The following is a 17273-nucleotide window of genomic DNA, read 5'->3' on the forward strand; positions in this document are numbered from 1 at the left end:
TGCTGGCACAAGGCATACACACACACAGCTGTTGGTTTGTGTAGAAAATGTGTGTGTGTGTATCTTTGTGTCCTAGGGTAGCAGAGTGTGAAAATATAATGAGGGTGGGACAGCATAGTGCTGTCTGGGGCAAATCATACCGAGGCGACTTCACAAAAAAATAATAGCAGAGAAATAAAGTGATACCTCAGTGCAACATGAATAAGCAGGCTGGTTTGGTTGTGGTGCGTGGGCACGTAGGAATAAGTTTAGAGTGAAAAAGATGGGCAAAGGCAGAGAGAGAGAAAGAAAGAGAGCAATAGAATAAAGGACAAAGAGTGAGGCAGGGGGAGAAGAAAACCAGAAAAAGTGAGACAAAAAGGGAAAAAGAAGGGGAAAAATCTACACAAAAATATTGCACACATAGTACAGTGTGACAGATTGGAGCTACTGGCATTTTTATGTTACACAGAATGACTGCATACACTTAACTACAAATGACACCAACTCGTCTCGGCTCGTTGTCCCTGAAGAATCCAAGCAAACTTTTTGAGCGGATGGATTTGTCCTCCTGCATTAACGCTGTGTAACTTTTTCTACGTTAAATTTCCCGATTATCCAGTGTTAGGTGCTTGGTCCCACGCTTTAAAACGCTAAGACCCCTCAGTTGGCTTCCTCAGTGCTTTAATAAAATAAAACAGCCTATAAAGGTGATATACAAATTATTATTTAGCACCAAATTTCATGTAGCATTAGAGGTCCACATTATGCAAATTAATGCTGGCAGCATGGGAGACACAGAAGGCTAGCACTTTATGTTTTGTATTCTACCATCCATAGAGGTTCAGAGTCACGTTGCTAAAAAGTGCTGGTTGAAATTTAGCCGGAGTGACTGTTCACATGCAGTTTGTAACCAGTCGCTGTTGACTAACAGATAGGTCATGTAATCAAAACACATCAGCACATTAGCCTCAGTAGACTGTAGTCTTTTGTTTTTTTTTTTAATTTTATTCTTTTCCCATTATCATGTGTGTCCTTGAGGTGCAAAGGCCTGCATGTGTGTATGTGTATATGTGTGTCCACAGGAGTCTTTCAAGGCATATGTCCCAATCCCAGACAGGGACCTCGAACAGCTGACACACACACACACACACACACACACACACAGCTTTCTCATGCAGGCAAAGGATGATCCCTGTTTGAAATCATTAACATAGTATGATACAAATAGAAAAAAGTTTTTTCTTTTATTTCTTCCCTTATTTATCCTTTATCATGGTTTTATAAAGGTAAGTGGAACCTTGTGTTTTATCTTTTATTAACTTGCTGTTGACCCTTGATCCCTTCTTATGATAATAATCTGAAAATGCAAAATTCTACTGTTGCCACCATTGTCATTTCTTCTGAACAGCATCATGTTGAACCTAAATAATTAGCATGTAAATGCAACTGTTAGAACTCCTTATCTTCTGCGAAGAAATGTTATTATAAATTAAATTTTCCGACATGGAGAGGCAGGCCAATCTCAGATCGATAGGCAGCGCTATACCACAAGTCAGGGTTGGCCCTTTGAAATCTGGCGTTCTGACACTGGTGTGCCATTGGCTACCATTAAATCTGGCATGGTCCAGATTCCCTGGCATTGTTACTTTGGCAACTGCCAACCGCAACAGGAGTCCATACCCGCTGTGTCCTGCTGCACAATGTGTGTGTGTGTGTATGTGAATGTGAGAGAGAGAGAGAGAGAGAGAGAGAGAGAGAGAGAATGTTTCGAAGTATATGTGTGTGTAAATTCATGATTGCTCTAGTGAGTTTGTGTACATGCATGCATGGTTAAGTAATATTATGTGTTTGTATGACATTTGCAAAAGTCTATATGTGCATATATGCATACTTGTGTTAAACGTGATAATGATTGAGGCAAAGTATAGTAGGCAGAGTATATACGTATACTTGTGTGTGTGTGTGTTGCTTTTTGTGTGTGTGGAAAATTGGACAGGAACAAAGCCAGATGTACAGAGATTTGACTAGGCCCATCTGTGATCCTTCTTCCCCCCCAAAAATGCCCATCCTGCTCTATTTCCAAGTACAGACAGACAGACAGACACAAACACAAACAAACACACACAAGCGCACACACACACAGCCAATAATCAGAACACAGTGGAGCGTGTAGGACGGGCTGAAAGAGAAAGGAAGAAAGACAGCAAGAAGCAAAGCCAGATGGGTACGAGAGAAAAGGAGAGATACCAGAATGTGATAATGGTATCAGTGCTGCTTGATATTGTGTTGGTTAAATATTGACTCAGTTTTTATATTTAATTAGAGAAAGGCACACACACACATACACACATACACACACACACACACACAAACACACACATGATTGGGGCTATCTTTCATATCAGATTTGAGTATCTGTCTGCTAGTGTGTGTGTTTAGACAAACTCAGCGAAAGACCTGCAGTGCTGAAACAATGTCTGCAACAGCAAACGTTTCTGTGCATACTTTCAGTTTCATTTTCATCAGGCGCTGGACTGGCATGCCACACCATGACTGCCATGTATTGTCAAAGCAGAAGGTGTAAAACAAAAAAAACCCCAGAGGGTTATTTATGATTTTCTCTAACTCCCAATTTCCTTTAATGTATGACAATCATCAACAAACTACCTTCATCTGTTTGGTCCTCTTTATCCCAGTCCTCCTATCTTTCTTGCTTAGGTTTTTTTGTTCTTTAAACTGACATTTAAATTCTTGCTCAACTATGGCTACGGTGATAGTCACCATACAGGTCCAAGTCAACAGCTATCGTCGATGAGCAGCTGAGGAAAGTTTTTGCAAATGTTTTACTATTTAAAAAACACAAAATTGCTTACATGCATACGTCTTTATTCTTCGGCTAAATGTTGGGCAAAGCTATCCGGAGCTCTCTGTTTTTCTTTCTATGTGAACTAAAATACAACAGAATGTCCAAAACTGACCATGTTTTGATGAAAAACATCAAAATATCAGTTTGCTTTTGCTTCAGTCAAAGCTTTTATCCACAGAGGCAAATTGCACACCCTCCAAAAAAAAAAAAAAAAAAAAAAAGCACAGATACAGTACAGCAAAGAAAAATCCATCATGGCTGAATTTCCTGAAAAGAACGAATTCCATTGATCACACAGATGGCAAATTATCAGAGAGAGAGAGAGACAGAAAGAGATATGGAGAGTTACAGATGGATACAGACAGATATATAGACAGAGATGGCGTGAGATGTGTGAGAAGTGGAAGAAAGGAAGGAAGGACTGGTGAGGAGGAGAGATAACAGGGTGAAAGAGGATGAAGAGGATGAGAGAGGGATGAGGTTTCTATTTCTGAGCGGAGCATTCATCACAAGCATGGAGTTTATTTTAGTGGTTTCTCCGTCTCTTGTTCTCTCTGCCCTTCTCTCTCCGTCTGTCTCTCTCCAAACTTCCCCACCATCCCCGTTTGCTGGTGTTAATATTAAAATTGTTCAAATGTTAAAGGGGACATAAGTATAACACTATCAATCATGGAGAGTACTGCTCAGACTTTGAAAAAAGTTGTATGTCGTCTGTGGCTCTGGAGGACCTTTGTCAAGCCTGAGAAAATAACCCCTGATGATGTCCAAGTGATGAGCTATCTGGGCTTGAGCTTGGAGACAACAAATGAATTACTGAAAAGTCTGTGTTACAAAATGTGGAGGTAGTGTTTAAAAGACTTTAAAAAAACTCCTTTTCTGAGGCCAAAGGGAATGTTTTGAACTTAACCATGAGCTATGCTGTATGTTTCAAGGCATTCGGGGTGATCTGACAACGGAGCCAGCCTCGTTAAAGCTTGCTGCATTTCTGGTGTAACACACAATTTACAGATGGTTAGATGGATGCCAATTAGTGGAACAGGAGCTGGAGAAAGTAAGCCCAGCACCTTATGAAACCCAGTGCAACTGCCCTGCAAGAAACTGGCTTCAAGAAAACTTGTTATGGATACATTTGTTCAGACTGTGTCAGAGAGTTATTGTTGTAGCTCAGCAAACTTTTTAGACTGTGATATTGATGTGCTGCATTAAAATGTAAGTTGTTCCTTATACTTTGCCAGCCAAAAGCTGTGCATGTCTGCTCTGTGACCTCTGATCTTCCTTGTTGATGCAGTTTGTCTCTGTTTGGTGAATGCTTTCATGCTCATAACACCGGTCCTGCTGACACTAAAAAAAACGGAGGCCTTTTTTGGACCAATTCCCACACACTTTTGGAGCATTTGCTCTCTTTGAAACACTCTTTGTGGTTTCATTTTGCTTTAAAATCTCGCATATCACAGTGCTGGCTACCAGACTTCTTTAATCGCTGACTAATGCTGCTAATTGGAGTTCATTCTAACATAACAAAGCTTGTAGCAGTTTTTATAATCATGATTAACTCACCTGTGAGTTTGTCCTTGTCCATGGAGTGTTTACAGAATTTTTTTCCCCTTGGTAGAATAATCCCCAATACTCCCACACACCACGTACACACACACACACACACACACACACACACATGTTGTTGATTGATGTCCCTGTCATTGGGTCAGTGGAGTCACATTTCCCCAGATATGGTCTAACTAACATCTTTCTCCTCTGCCACTAACCCCTCCAACCCAACTTGCCTGGACCCAATATCCCCCTTTCTCTTTCTATCTGTCTGCCTCTTTTTCTCAATTTCTTCCTGTATACCTCCCTATATTAGCTTTCCTCCCATCTGTTTGCCTTTAGCCTCTCTGTTCCTCCCATTCTGTGTCCGACTTTTTTTGTCATTGCACCTTTTCATAGATATAATTTAATGTGAAGACAAGGACACGTCGTAGCTAATAATTTCATATAAAATCATCTGCCTCTGTCATTTAACTCTGTCACGTGCCTGTGACACTGTCACACTTTTTGAACATGTGAGAGAAAGAGACAGACAACGGGAGAAAGACGTGCTGAAAGAGTCTGCAGTCTTTGGGCTAAACAGCGCATTTATTCAAACTTCTCACACACACTAGGTGCAGCCACAGAGCAGGCCACTAAGTTAATCAAGGAGAAAATTCCCCTCAAAAATTGGCAAAATCAATCCCTGTTAACATTAATATTTCTAACTAGGGTATATACAGTTGCAGTTGACATCAGCCTCTTGCCGTTCCACTCCAACTTTGATGGCTAATGTTATCTCACATTAATGTGTTAGTCTTACATTAATCATTAGTTATAATTTTTTTTACTTTTCTAATATTAGACCAGAATCAAAAATATTCCCACAAACTAAAATCTGATCATTTTAATACGAGCATTTAACCTAAATCTTGTTTATAATGGAAAATACGACACACAAACACTACTAGACTAATAGACTACAACCCTTAACAAACTACAATTACCTAAAACCATGGATGTTTAACTTGATTTTGTGTTGAATTAAACTTCACCTGGAGCATACACCAGAAACATTTTTGATTGTGTCACATTTTTGATCCCATAGAGCCAGCCGACTTTTCACATACATGAAATGCGTGAAAAGAATAGACTGATATGACTCCTTGGGAATTTTAAATCCAATTGGACCAAAAGGTTCAAATTGTGATAATGAGTCCTGCATTTTCAACAGTGCCAGGCCACACCAATTTTGGTGTGGCCTGGCACTGTTCTGCCACTTCCCCCACATTGTATTCCTATAGTATTGAGTAATAACTGTGTCACCTTTTCAAGCTTTGATATATAAATGACCAAAATCTCCACATCAAACACTAAAGCAGTGGTTTCCAACTGGAGTTCTGTGGTCCGAAAGTGGACCAGTCGATTGAATTGTGAGTGTGTGCCAAGTTTGTCAGGAAAAGTACTTTCATTTTAAAGCTCTGTTTCCCACTCAACTCTGACAAGAGGGTTTCTGCTAGTTTCAGAGATACAAAATTAAATTGAATAATTTATTCAACTATTGTGGGAAATTCAACCCATTCAAGGACATGTTAGGTTTCGAGCTTGTCTGTTCTAAGAGTTTGAGAGCTACTGTATGGGGCTTCTAAGATAGTGAAATGATTTGGGAATCACATCAAATAGATTAAGAACAGTAAGAAAATAAGAGAACAAAACTTTTTGGAAGATGGGTGGCATTCATTCACTCTGTGTTCTTGAAAATTTGCACTATGGGCATATTTGATACAGCTAGTAAAAAAAGGCGGATTGTTTTGTACTCACTAAACAAGTTGTAAAATCATAATATGCTAAAACCGAGCCAACGTTATCACCTGCAGTGCTTTCCCGCAAACACTGCAGCCAATAAGAGTGATAAACAAAAAGCGTACAAGTTATTTCAAGTAAAACAGAGCTGTGAAGAAAAGCCTGTGTGTGTCGGGCCAGGATCTCCTGGCTATGAATATGAAGGACGGATATATCCATCGGGCCTTGGTGCCTTTCAATTCTATCCTTCAGTGGTCCACAGCTAAGCAGCCAACTAGCAAAAGCTGCTTATGAAGGGGCTAAAGGACTCACAACCTCAACTGACTTAATGGACCAATTGGAACAACGTAGCTGGGGAGAGGAGAGGGGAAATAATGGTGGATGATGAAGTGGAAGATGAGTTTGTTTCAAGGAGAATAGGTCATCAAAAAAGGGAAGGAGAAGAAGAGGGTCAGAGAGAGAAGAGGCGGATGTGACTGAAGGATGGGAAAAAGGAAAAGTGGAGGACAGGCAGGACAGGAAGCGGACAGAAAGGAGATGAGCAGGGGAGGTGAGGACAAGGAAGTGGAGGAGCAGCAGGAGATTAAGGGAAGATGAGTGGGGAGAGCAAACAAAGGAGGAAGAGACAAGAGTTAATGGTGATAAATGATGGAGAAGAGCCGAGGAAAGAAGTGAGGAGACAGGGGAAAGTATGAGTGCAAGAAAAAGGGAGGACAAAACCATAAAAACAATGTTTCAGGAGGGGACAGAGGGAAACATAATGATCATGGGCACTTCTGTAGGGTGAATGTACGGATCTAGGACCAGTCTTAAAGGTACCCTGTGCAGCTTTTGACTACTAGTGTCACTGTATAGCAATGTTTTGATGAGCAACTGCCAACTGCAGAGAGTGGTTATCCATACTGACAGCTGGTGGATGTTAAAAGTAGCATGTGTCAGTCAAAGACAAGGAGATGAAGACGGCAAGCAAATGTTTGGCCTTGTGGATAGGCACAAAACAATTCAGTGAAAAACTTAATTTGCAATGACAACTACACAGGTTACCTTTAAAGTAAATACATCAATAATGTAACATCCTGTTACAGTGCAGAGCGTTCAGCATCCACCATCTAATTGCAACTCATTGATTTCCACTCTGATAAAATGCCACCCCTCTTTAAGGTTGTTATTATAAGGCTTTTTTTTTTTTTTTTTTTTTTTAAGAAAAGGTTAAGGAACACTTAATTGTTGTGTTACCATGGCTAAAGACCCTTTACAATAACAGAAGGTTATTTTCTTTTTCCCTTTGATGTTCTTCCAACCATTTTGTCAGCTAAATTCAAGTGAGGATGGTTACAGCCTATGACTAAGACCTGGGTATATTTATTTAATTTTATTTAAATTTAATTATTCTTAATACTATATGTAACAATTTGCAGCTGCATCTCTTTATCTCTGGTGCAAAATACCTTGACATTCTCCCAGTTTTCAAGTTTTTCAAGTGGTAGTGCATCCAACACCTGTCAACCGATGAGAATTGAGAATTTCCAGTAGCCATGTAGCGTCTCATGGAGATCTTGTAAGTATGATTCCCAGGTTTTCCAATGAAAGGTTAGACTAGCCCAAAGACAAGACCAGACACTATAGCTCAATAGAAGACAGAGTGAAAAAATTCCCATCTTCTCATCATTGTACAGCACGCCCTGCTAATCCCACTCTAATCTGTTTACAACTCTAATCTGGTTAGGCCAATCTAATTAATGTTCAGCAGTTAATTACCAGAATCTGGTGCGAGTAATCTGATTGATGTACTAATGAGAGGAGGATTATCACACAGTTGACAGGCACCTCTCTCTCTGTCTGTATCTCCACCACTTTTTATCTCATCCATTCTCAGTTTTGTTGGCATCTTTTGGCTCTGTTTGTCTGTGACTCTTTATCTGTCTTCTGCCCTTATCTGCACTCATCCCTCTCTGTCTCACTTCCCTCCGCTGTCATCAGTCTCTCACTCCCTGTTTATCAGTCATTCTCTGAGTTATTGCCATTGATTGCTACAGAAGCCACATGAACACTAAACTTAATTAAGTCTGACAAGCGCAGGTATTTTTATCGCTGCATCAAAAAAAAAAACAACACCCACGCACACGAACGCAAGTGCACCAAAAATATACACACCCACCCACAGGCTCAGACTCATTTTAAACATCTATCTGTTTTTCATTGATAGATTCTCGACGTTTGGGTGAAAATCATTAGTGCTAATTGTTCCCTTGTTCAACTGTGACACGGACCTCGAACAGCTGACACACACATGCACACACAGACAGAAACACACACACTCACACGCGTATATCTGCCGTTGCAAAGACATTCTATTCACTTCATTCCACGTCCTCTAACGTCATTTTAATCAACCTTTAACCGGCATTGACCTTAACCTCAAAATAAACCTTTACAGAGTTGACGACCAATAAATATCCTCACAGTTACACTTTTCTCACCTTTTCACCCTCGTGAGATCCTCGAACACACATATCGCATGTGCACACTTCGGTCCTCGTCATCACCTCCCCTAAGGCCATTTATCAAACACACAGCTACGTCAATGTGTGAGTTCTTTATGCAGAGGTGTGAACTAACATTTCACATTAGCCTGCCACATGGTGATCATCTGTCTCTCTCTTTCGGTCCCTCTTTCAGTCTTCTAGTCTATCACATTTTCAAGTCAAGGTCTTTTTTTTTATGTTACATTTTTCTGAGTTTTTATTTTCCCTGTTTCTGTTGTTTCTCTGTTTTTACTGAGTAAGTGTAAATGTGGGTAACAGTTATACTTAGCTGAGTTACTCGCCGCATAAATGTGTGTTTAAATGCGTGCATTTTATAATTAAGTAATATGTTTTTCAATATTATATGTGATCTTTTGTTTTTGAGCTGGTCCTTCTCTTTCTCAATCTCATATTTATACATTTTATTGAAACCAATTCTTTTATGATTAACAACATTTTACGTATTCAGATCCCTTGGAGATACAGTGAAGTGACATATGTAGTGACAACCGTCTTTCTCTCCTTTTGCCTCTGTTTTTTCTCTCTGTCTCTTGCCACCACTCACCCCTATCACCCCTGCTGGAGAACTACAGACATTTTTTTTTATGAGTACAGTCAAATTGGGGTATACTGTGTCTTCAACACCACCATTTGACTTTCAATGAATCTTTCAACCTTGTCTTTCATCAACCATCCACCCCTCACTCTGGGATTCATCCCTCCCTCTATTCATCTGATCCAAATGTTTTTCGTAACAATCCCATAAAGCAGAAACGCAAGAAAATGACCATCAGATTTAAATTCTAAGGTCAAACATCGGAATATGAGATATGTATAGTAGTGGGAGGAGAGCTATTAGAGAGGGGCAGTCACTTCTGACTAAGGTCACAAGTTATCACAGTTTCAGCTGTAAAAGACAGAGCAACGGATATAAACGATCATACCTGTGACTGGCATGTTTAAGCCTGTTTACTGTGAAACAGAATCTGTGTACTTTACAATAACACATTATCTAGATTATGGCTTTTTCGTCTGATTCAAATGGCAGTTGTTCTGCATTCTGTGTTGCAAATCTTGAAGATAAAAAGAAGAAAAATACATAAGAAAATATGGATGTCACAATAAAATAGCTGTTTTCCATAGAAAAAGTAGCTATTCAGCAACAGTTTCCCAAGTCTCAACCCCCCAGAACAGCTTTCAGCCACATTATCTTATAACAGTATATTTTTTATTCGTAAAATGGCATTGATATTCTATTCAAACAAGTCTGAAGTCTCTGCAAGTTAGTTTTTACACTGTGTTGACGTGGAATGTTGGACATATACCAGCCTTTGTCTGGGACATAGGAGAGATGATTCATCAGTCTAAACATTTGTGCTGATGCCGTAAAAAATGAGCAAGTACAAGAATCAAGGACTCAATTATCCACGCTGCAATTACACTAAATAATGTAGTATATTATGCCACATTATGACTGTAAAGATTCACTAATGCGCAAACTACTGTTCTCCATAACAAGCTCTTGACTTTTATGAACTGATGCATATTCATATGGTGCTGTGATTTGTTAAGTGATTATGATGTGGCTTTGTATTTCATTTATTGCATTGTACGATGTGTTCATACTTAAGCCAATCTGAAAAACGAATTTCTATCTCAGCATGAGAGGTTTCGATTTAATGAACACAAAAGGGGAAAAAGCTTATGAGTGCCTATCTGGGTAAAACATTGGGTGAGATTTGAAACAAACAAGTATGACACACTGTTACTTATTATACAAGTTTTTGAAGCCCATCGCAGCACTTTTGTGATGTTAATCAGCCATCGAGGTTGGAAGCTAACACCAACCAGATGCTGGTGAGATGTGACTGTAAATAAGTCTGTCTACTCAACTAGCGACTTTGGCAGGCAGCCAAACATCATTTGAAGGTGGTGTGTGTGGAGATGAAACAGTATAAGTGGCTGATTAAAGACTGGGCATGGCCACCCACTGTAGCCTGTAGCCAAAGACGATAGTTCCCTGTTGGACAAGAAACGGATGTAAAATGGAGAGAGATAGAGAGAAGGAAAAGATGAAAGTAGATAGTAGCATTAGGTAAAAGCGACAAATGATGTTTGTCATTGAGTTTCCCACTTGATGCTTTGCAAGACAGGATCGTCCTCTGCATAAAAAAAATTGATAAAATAATGAAAAAAAAGAGGTGTGTCATACTGATGAGAGGAGTGGACTGCATGGGGAATAGACTGCTTTTAGCAGCATACAGCCACACTGCTTCCAGTCGGATTCACTGTTTCACCTGGCCTCTTTCTAAAGATTAAACACAAGCAGCCTCCAACCAGGACCAGAGAAAGGAGAAAGAAGGGGAGACGGGCATAAAAAGTACTCTCCTTTTATCTTCTTTTCTTCCCCCTTCTTTTGCTTTTTGGTCAGTCACTGTACATCCTTCTGTCTTTGCCTAGCACCTGTTTCTCTACATCTCCATCTCCCATCTCCCAAACAACCCAAACTGGGATGGAGTGCAGGTAAATCTGATTTCTTAAAGCACTTTGTAGTATACATGACAACACGGATCCTATTAAAATGGCACAGAAAGTGGCAAAAAAAAAAAAAAAAGGGTTAAATCCTTTATTAATCATTAATGATTAAAACAAGTGTTTCATATGAAGTCAGGACACTCTGTCATTGTCCCTGTCCCTCAGGCTATGGCACGCTGACACATACTGATCAAAATCAGTGAGCAGTGCCAACATCCGAAAGCAGGATTTTTTTCCGCCTCAACCTCCCTTCAACAAGGAGAAATTTTGTCACATGGGTCTTTTGCTACAGTATATTTTGCATATGTTATAATATTCATATTCATATATATAATTCAAAGTTAAAAGAAAAATGCTCCTTTTCTCTTATATTCTCTCATTTTTGTGGTCGTCCAGTTTGAGTAAATAGTCTCTCGATCGACTAAATCATCCATCACCATCGCTGCTACCTGCCACCGCACCTCAATCATTTTGAGGGATTGACTTATTCATACACACACACAAACACACACACAGAGACACACAGATTCTTAAAGAAATCATACCTATGCATAAATTCAGAAAATCATGGACCGGAATACAAATCATGACCTCTGTGCCTGTCACAGGCTGATAGATAAGGAATAGATGCAGCTTTTGCTGTCCTTCCTAAAGCAGAGCCCGGAGCCAATTTCCCTACTTTCAATGTTTTTTGAGCCGCTCGACTGGAGCTTGTTTTCGCCACACTGGCGGCATTTTGGACTCATCTATGTTCATCTTAAGTAGTGTATTAAGACAGTCAGTTGTTCTCTGTGCTCTGGCTCTTTGCATGTATTTCTCATTTGCAGTTTATCACTTTTTCCTTGTTATTTATTGCTCTGGGTTTTCTCTCATCTACATTTTCATTTTTTCTAAGCAAGCTTTAACTCAAATTAGCTCCTAAAAATAAGGCTTTTATTATTACTGAGACAACTGAATATAAAGCTTTGTATCTGATCACACTATATGTTAAACTCCAATATTTTAAATTACAACCCGGGTGATTAACCTGTTAATTGATGCTCATTTAATTAGTATCATAGTGATTTGTGGCTGGATGCTACTGCAAGGGAGTCTTTATCTTCCTCTTTCTCCTCTCTTGTGGCCACAGTCCAGAAACACATAAATAGCAAGGTCCCCATTGCGGAGCTCACCTTTCAGTAATTTAGCTTACTAGCATATTGTTGTCGGTGCACTTTGGTTACTGAACTGCTTATTGTGCAGTGTCAGGCCAGGGGGGGACTATTTAGTGACATTAGAATTTACCGAATGAGATGTAAGAAACTAATTATAAACCTGTCGGTAAAATCACAAGGTAACTGAAATGAGTTAAATGAAAATCTTAATTGTAAGCACTAAGTAATGTTTGATAAAGTTCCTTAACTAACTTTTTGGTAGCTGATTTCATGTACTTCTTCTGCAATTTGTGATTTCAATATGCTGACATCCACTGGCATAGTGGTAGTGTAGGTAGAGAGTGTTACATCAGATACTGTGCCTTCAAAATCTTATTTATGTCCTGTATACACAACCATTCCTGGGTCTTAAGCAGGTAGCGTTGTACCTTTCGCCAGACTTTTCCCACCCTCTCTTTGTTGGCCCAGCATTACTGTCATTAAACTTCATTATAAGGACAGTTGGTGCTTACGCGGAGGTGTGTGCATGTGTATGTGTGCTGGGGGGTCAGTGTGAAGGATGGGGTGCCACTTGCACTTTAGTGTAGTCAGCACACACATTGATGCATAAACGGTGCCATGCACGGATGGAACAACGAAACAAGCTCCCAGATGCGCACAGGATTGCTGCACGACTACAAGGTTACAACAGTTGGACAGCGTTCGTTAACTAAGCTACAGCTACGTCTTTTGACCTCAACAGTTTTAAAATCATTAGGTATTTTGTCCAAAAAACTCAATGAGAGACATGTTGCTCCAATTTGATTTTTTTTTTAAATTTATGTCGTTTGTACCACTACTTATACAAGTCTGTTGTAACTGTTATAAAAGGGAGATTGCCAAAAAATATAGTTCATAATTATTAGAATTATTATTGATTTAAATGTTGCTTTGGCCTGTTTAACTGATGACATCTCATCATTTCAGGAAAACTATATTCTATATCAGTAATTTTTTATCCCTAATCTTCTTAGATTCTATAGAAGTACAGATGTTTGCACACCAAATCCCTTTTGTGTGTGTCTGTATATGTGTGCGTGCGTGCGTGTGTGTGTGTGTGTGTGTGTGTGTGTGTGTGTGTGTGTGTGTGTGTGTGTGTGTGTGTGTGTGTGTTTTAATCCTGAAATGTTATCTCTGGAAAACATGATCTTAAAGAAAAGCTCGCATATTTTTAATTTACAGGTAAACTTGAGCCTCAATGATAAATGCAGAGAACTGAGACTGTTCCAAATTTATTTACAACAGACGACAGAGTGGGTGTATACACGTAATGTACTCATCATGTGGTTTTATTTATTTTTACAGCCAATTTTGGAGGAAAATATTGGTCCTGGAGTCCGTAGACCTTTAATTTATGAAACTGTGGAATTGTAAAGTGGGGTGTGCATTTTGTAAATAATATATTTTCTTTAAAAAAACAGATAAAGGGCTTAGTACGTTAGCACAGTGAGGATGTGATGATATGCCAAAAATGTTTTTATCCTGATGGTTTTGGCTGTGTTTGAGTGTATTTTAGACCAATACAATCAGACACTGTGACATGTAGATGACTAGCAAAATGAAAAGTACTGTACATCCCAACACAAAGTCCAACACACACATCTGGAAAACTGCTGCTCTATCTTCAATTCCTTTATATTAAAAAAAAGTGAACTTGCCACTCAAAGAGACGGACACACAATTGCTGATAAATGTGCAAACAAACAGACAGACATGCAAGCACACCCTCACAGCTACACATGCACATACAAAGCACACATTTCAATCACACATCGCTCTTTCTGCGATCTCACCTCTTCCGGTGACAGAGATCACTCTCACTTGTCACCTCTGTGCCTCACCTGCAGGTGTGATGATGTCACGTGCAAGCAACACAGCTGTCTGGATATTACCTGTAACTCTGTGCGTGAGTTTGCGTGTCATGGCTGCCAGGTGTCTCTGCGGGACTGACTCCAACTGAAAATCACACCACATTTGTATACACATATGTACCCACATGTGTTGGAGACTTTTTACTCATATGCTAATGCTGCACTATTGATTCAGCAGAATCTATTCGCTTTCCTGTGGGAAGGATATGGGAAGAAATTCTTTCTTTTATTGATACGACAAATCGTGGTCTCGAAACAAATTGGTTGGGTGACCTCTCAGTTATGTGGTACAGTATGCAGTATATGAAAATTGTTTGTTACTGGTAAACTTATTGGTTAAATGGATTAACATTCAAAAACCTTTTTATTACATAAATAAATAAACAAATGAAGGACAAACAGCAGTAGAGATGCTTATGTTTGTATGTCTGTTTTGTGTGTGTATGTGTGTGTGTGTGCGTGTGTGTCTGTGTGTTTGTGTAGGTGTGTGATTTTCTTGGGGGGGGTTGACATTGAGCAGAGAGTGGCACTGTGTTGAATTTATAAGTGATGACTGATTAGCATAAAGTTCAGAAAACCAGCCGTCTCCATCTTTATTGCTTCACTCCGCATTCATTTCAGCCAGACAGATGCCAGTTCGCATTCAAATATAAACAAACATTAATAACCCAAAGGCTTTTTCCCATCTTATTTAATAATGCCATACTCTGTTATTCTTTCCAGCAATATTTATACTCGAGCAGAGTTAGTCGGGAGTACCACTGTAAACTTTCAAATTTCATGGGAAGTTAGGATAGGGGAAGGACACCATGTTTAACTGGAAAATGTTAAAAACCTAAAAAACCATAGGCTCCACTCGAACAAACAAACCATCAATGTGGCCTTGAGCAATGCAAATAACCCTCAACTGCTTCAATGTTCTGCTAATAATAGGCAGCACTCAACAGTTCCAAACCAGCCAACACTTTGTTGTTACATAAAATTGACGTAAAACAGGTTGATGCTAACTATTAACGTTTTAATTATTGGCCCTCGCACTTGCAGCCATTTGGTTCCTCTCTCTCTTGTTGTCTTCTTTTCTTTCTTTTAGCACATCAGGTCCAATCGGACAATTTAATATTCATCCTGTAGCACTCATATCATGTAAGTTTGGCCCCATGCAGCTGGGGGGCTGGGGTTTTGCAATTCAGACTAGGTGCTAAGAGTTGGTGATCTTCAATTGTCGCTTTGAGGCACTGCACACAATTGCGGGGCAGTTGACATAACACAATTTCTGCAACATGCTGATCTGGGTCAGAGGAGAACCGCAAGGAAACAAGTCTAACCCAAAATACAAAATGATCATTGTTGCTATTTGCCAGCTCTGAATCAGCTCTTTTAATATTCGCCATATTAATAACCTTACAAATATCAACGGGGTAATATTATTCAACACCAAATCTATAACTGTGCTCTTAATTTCCAATGATTTAAAAAGAGAAGAGAAGAGAAGAGAAGAGAAGAGAAGAGAAGGATACTGCATATACACGCACACAAGGATACTAACCTACACACACACATAACCATGAAAAATCCATGATATTACAAAGAAAAGAGACAAGCAGAGTGGTCGATATGTCATATGTAATTTTGTTATCCATATTTTTCTTTAGAGCAGAGTTTCTATCTATTTAATATTTCAATACAACAAGATTAACCTTTTGCAGCACTCAGACAGAAAACTGTCAACACACACTGGGTATAAATCTCTCTCCTCTGTCTCTTCCTATACTTTAAGAGATATTTCTGAGTTACGTAACACCAGAGAATACGATATTCAAGTGTGGTGGGTCTCAATGTGGTCATTATTCTCAACCTAATTCAGTGTACACATGTTATTATTTGACTTATAATTATTATTTTTTTCTGGTTCTACATTGATAGTAGTTTGTAATCGAAGCAATTTGTTTACATGTGTGTTTGTCAATTGCCCAGAAATTTGGGAAGGGACCCAGGAAGTTATGAGTTGTGGCTTAGGTGGACTTCAATTTGGTTGTCCTGTTTTGTTTGGTTTTTTTTATCTTCCACTTATTCGGGGTAATAGATATGGTTCAGAACTTCACCAAACTGTCTTCATAAAAGCAACACACCACATTAGATTTGGTAGAAAACACTGACTCCTATTTTTTGACCCCGGGACACTTGTTTAATGTGCACCCAGTGTTCTGTGGTTGCCCAGGGTTGATATAGAAGCACAGGGTTTTTATACCACTTCCTCTGCCCTTGTTTTGTTTCAGGGGAGAGGAGGAGGTATTAATGTTACACTCTACCGTTTTGTTGTCACTCCTCCTAATTAAAGTTGGCCCAAAAGTGACTTTGAAAGTGCAATGCAGTCGTTCTGTAATCACTGATAATCTGATCCAAAGACACAACTCAGTGTTTGTTGCATGGAGTTCATTAAATAAGAGCTAGAAACTACCCACTACCTTCTTGATCATATCAGCCTAAGGAGAGGACCTCCTCAGCTTTTATCTACCTTTCTGTCTTTTTTATGAAGAGGTCCTCACTGCAGAAGTCCCTTTTCGTGTTTATATCGTGCATTAGCACAGCTAAAACCTCTTCTGAGGACAATAACGGTAAAGCACCACATACTGTATGTGCCTGCCCCTTCCTCGACTTCTGTCTCTCTCTCCCTCTCCCTTTTCTTTGGCATTTTCTTTCTAACTTCTGACTCCTCTAATTTCTAACTTCTGTTTCAAATTTACGTCCTCTCATTTACACCATCTATCTCTTTGGTTCTCTATCTCAGCTCCTGTCACACCTCCTGCCTTCCCTCTCCTCCTTCCCCTGTTTCTCTCTCAAGTAATCCTACCCTATCTCGCAACAACAAGCTGGTAATCCTACCTGTCCTTTCACGCAGACTCACATGCATACAAAGGAACACACACACACACACACACACACACACACACACACACACACAAACATTCACACA

General features: G+C 39.5%; 1 protein-coding gene across 1 annotated transcript in view; it reads right to left on the bottom strand.

Annotated features, from left to right (window-relative positions):
• Window positions 1–4427, bottom strand: part of si:dkey-215k6.1 (transmembrane protein 132C) — a 178685-nt gene extending 174258 nt beyond the window's left edge. The window contains exon 1 of the mRNA XM_040154637.1: window positions 4406–4427. Coding sequence (XP_040010571.1) covers window positions 4406–4427 — 22 coding nt within the window. The remainder of the gene's footprint in view (window positions 1–4405) is intronic.
• Between the last annotated feature and the right edge of the window lie 12846 nt (window positions 4428–17273).

Source organism: Xiphias gladius, chromosome 19 (assembly GCF_016859285.1).
Source record: "Xiphias gladius isolate SHS-SW01 ecotype Sanya breed wild chromosome 19, ASM1685928v1, whole genome shotgun sequence".
NCBI classification, from domain to species: Eukaryota; Metazoa; Chordata; class Actinopteri; order Istiophoriformes; family Xiphiidae; genus Xiphias; species Xiphias gladius.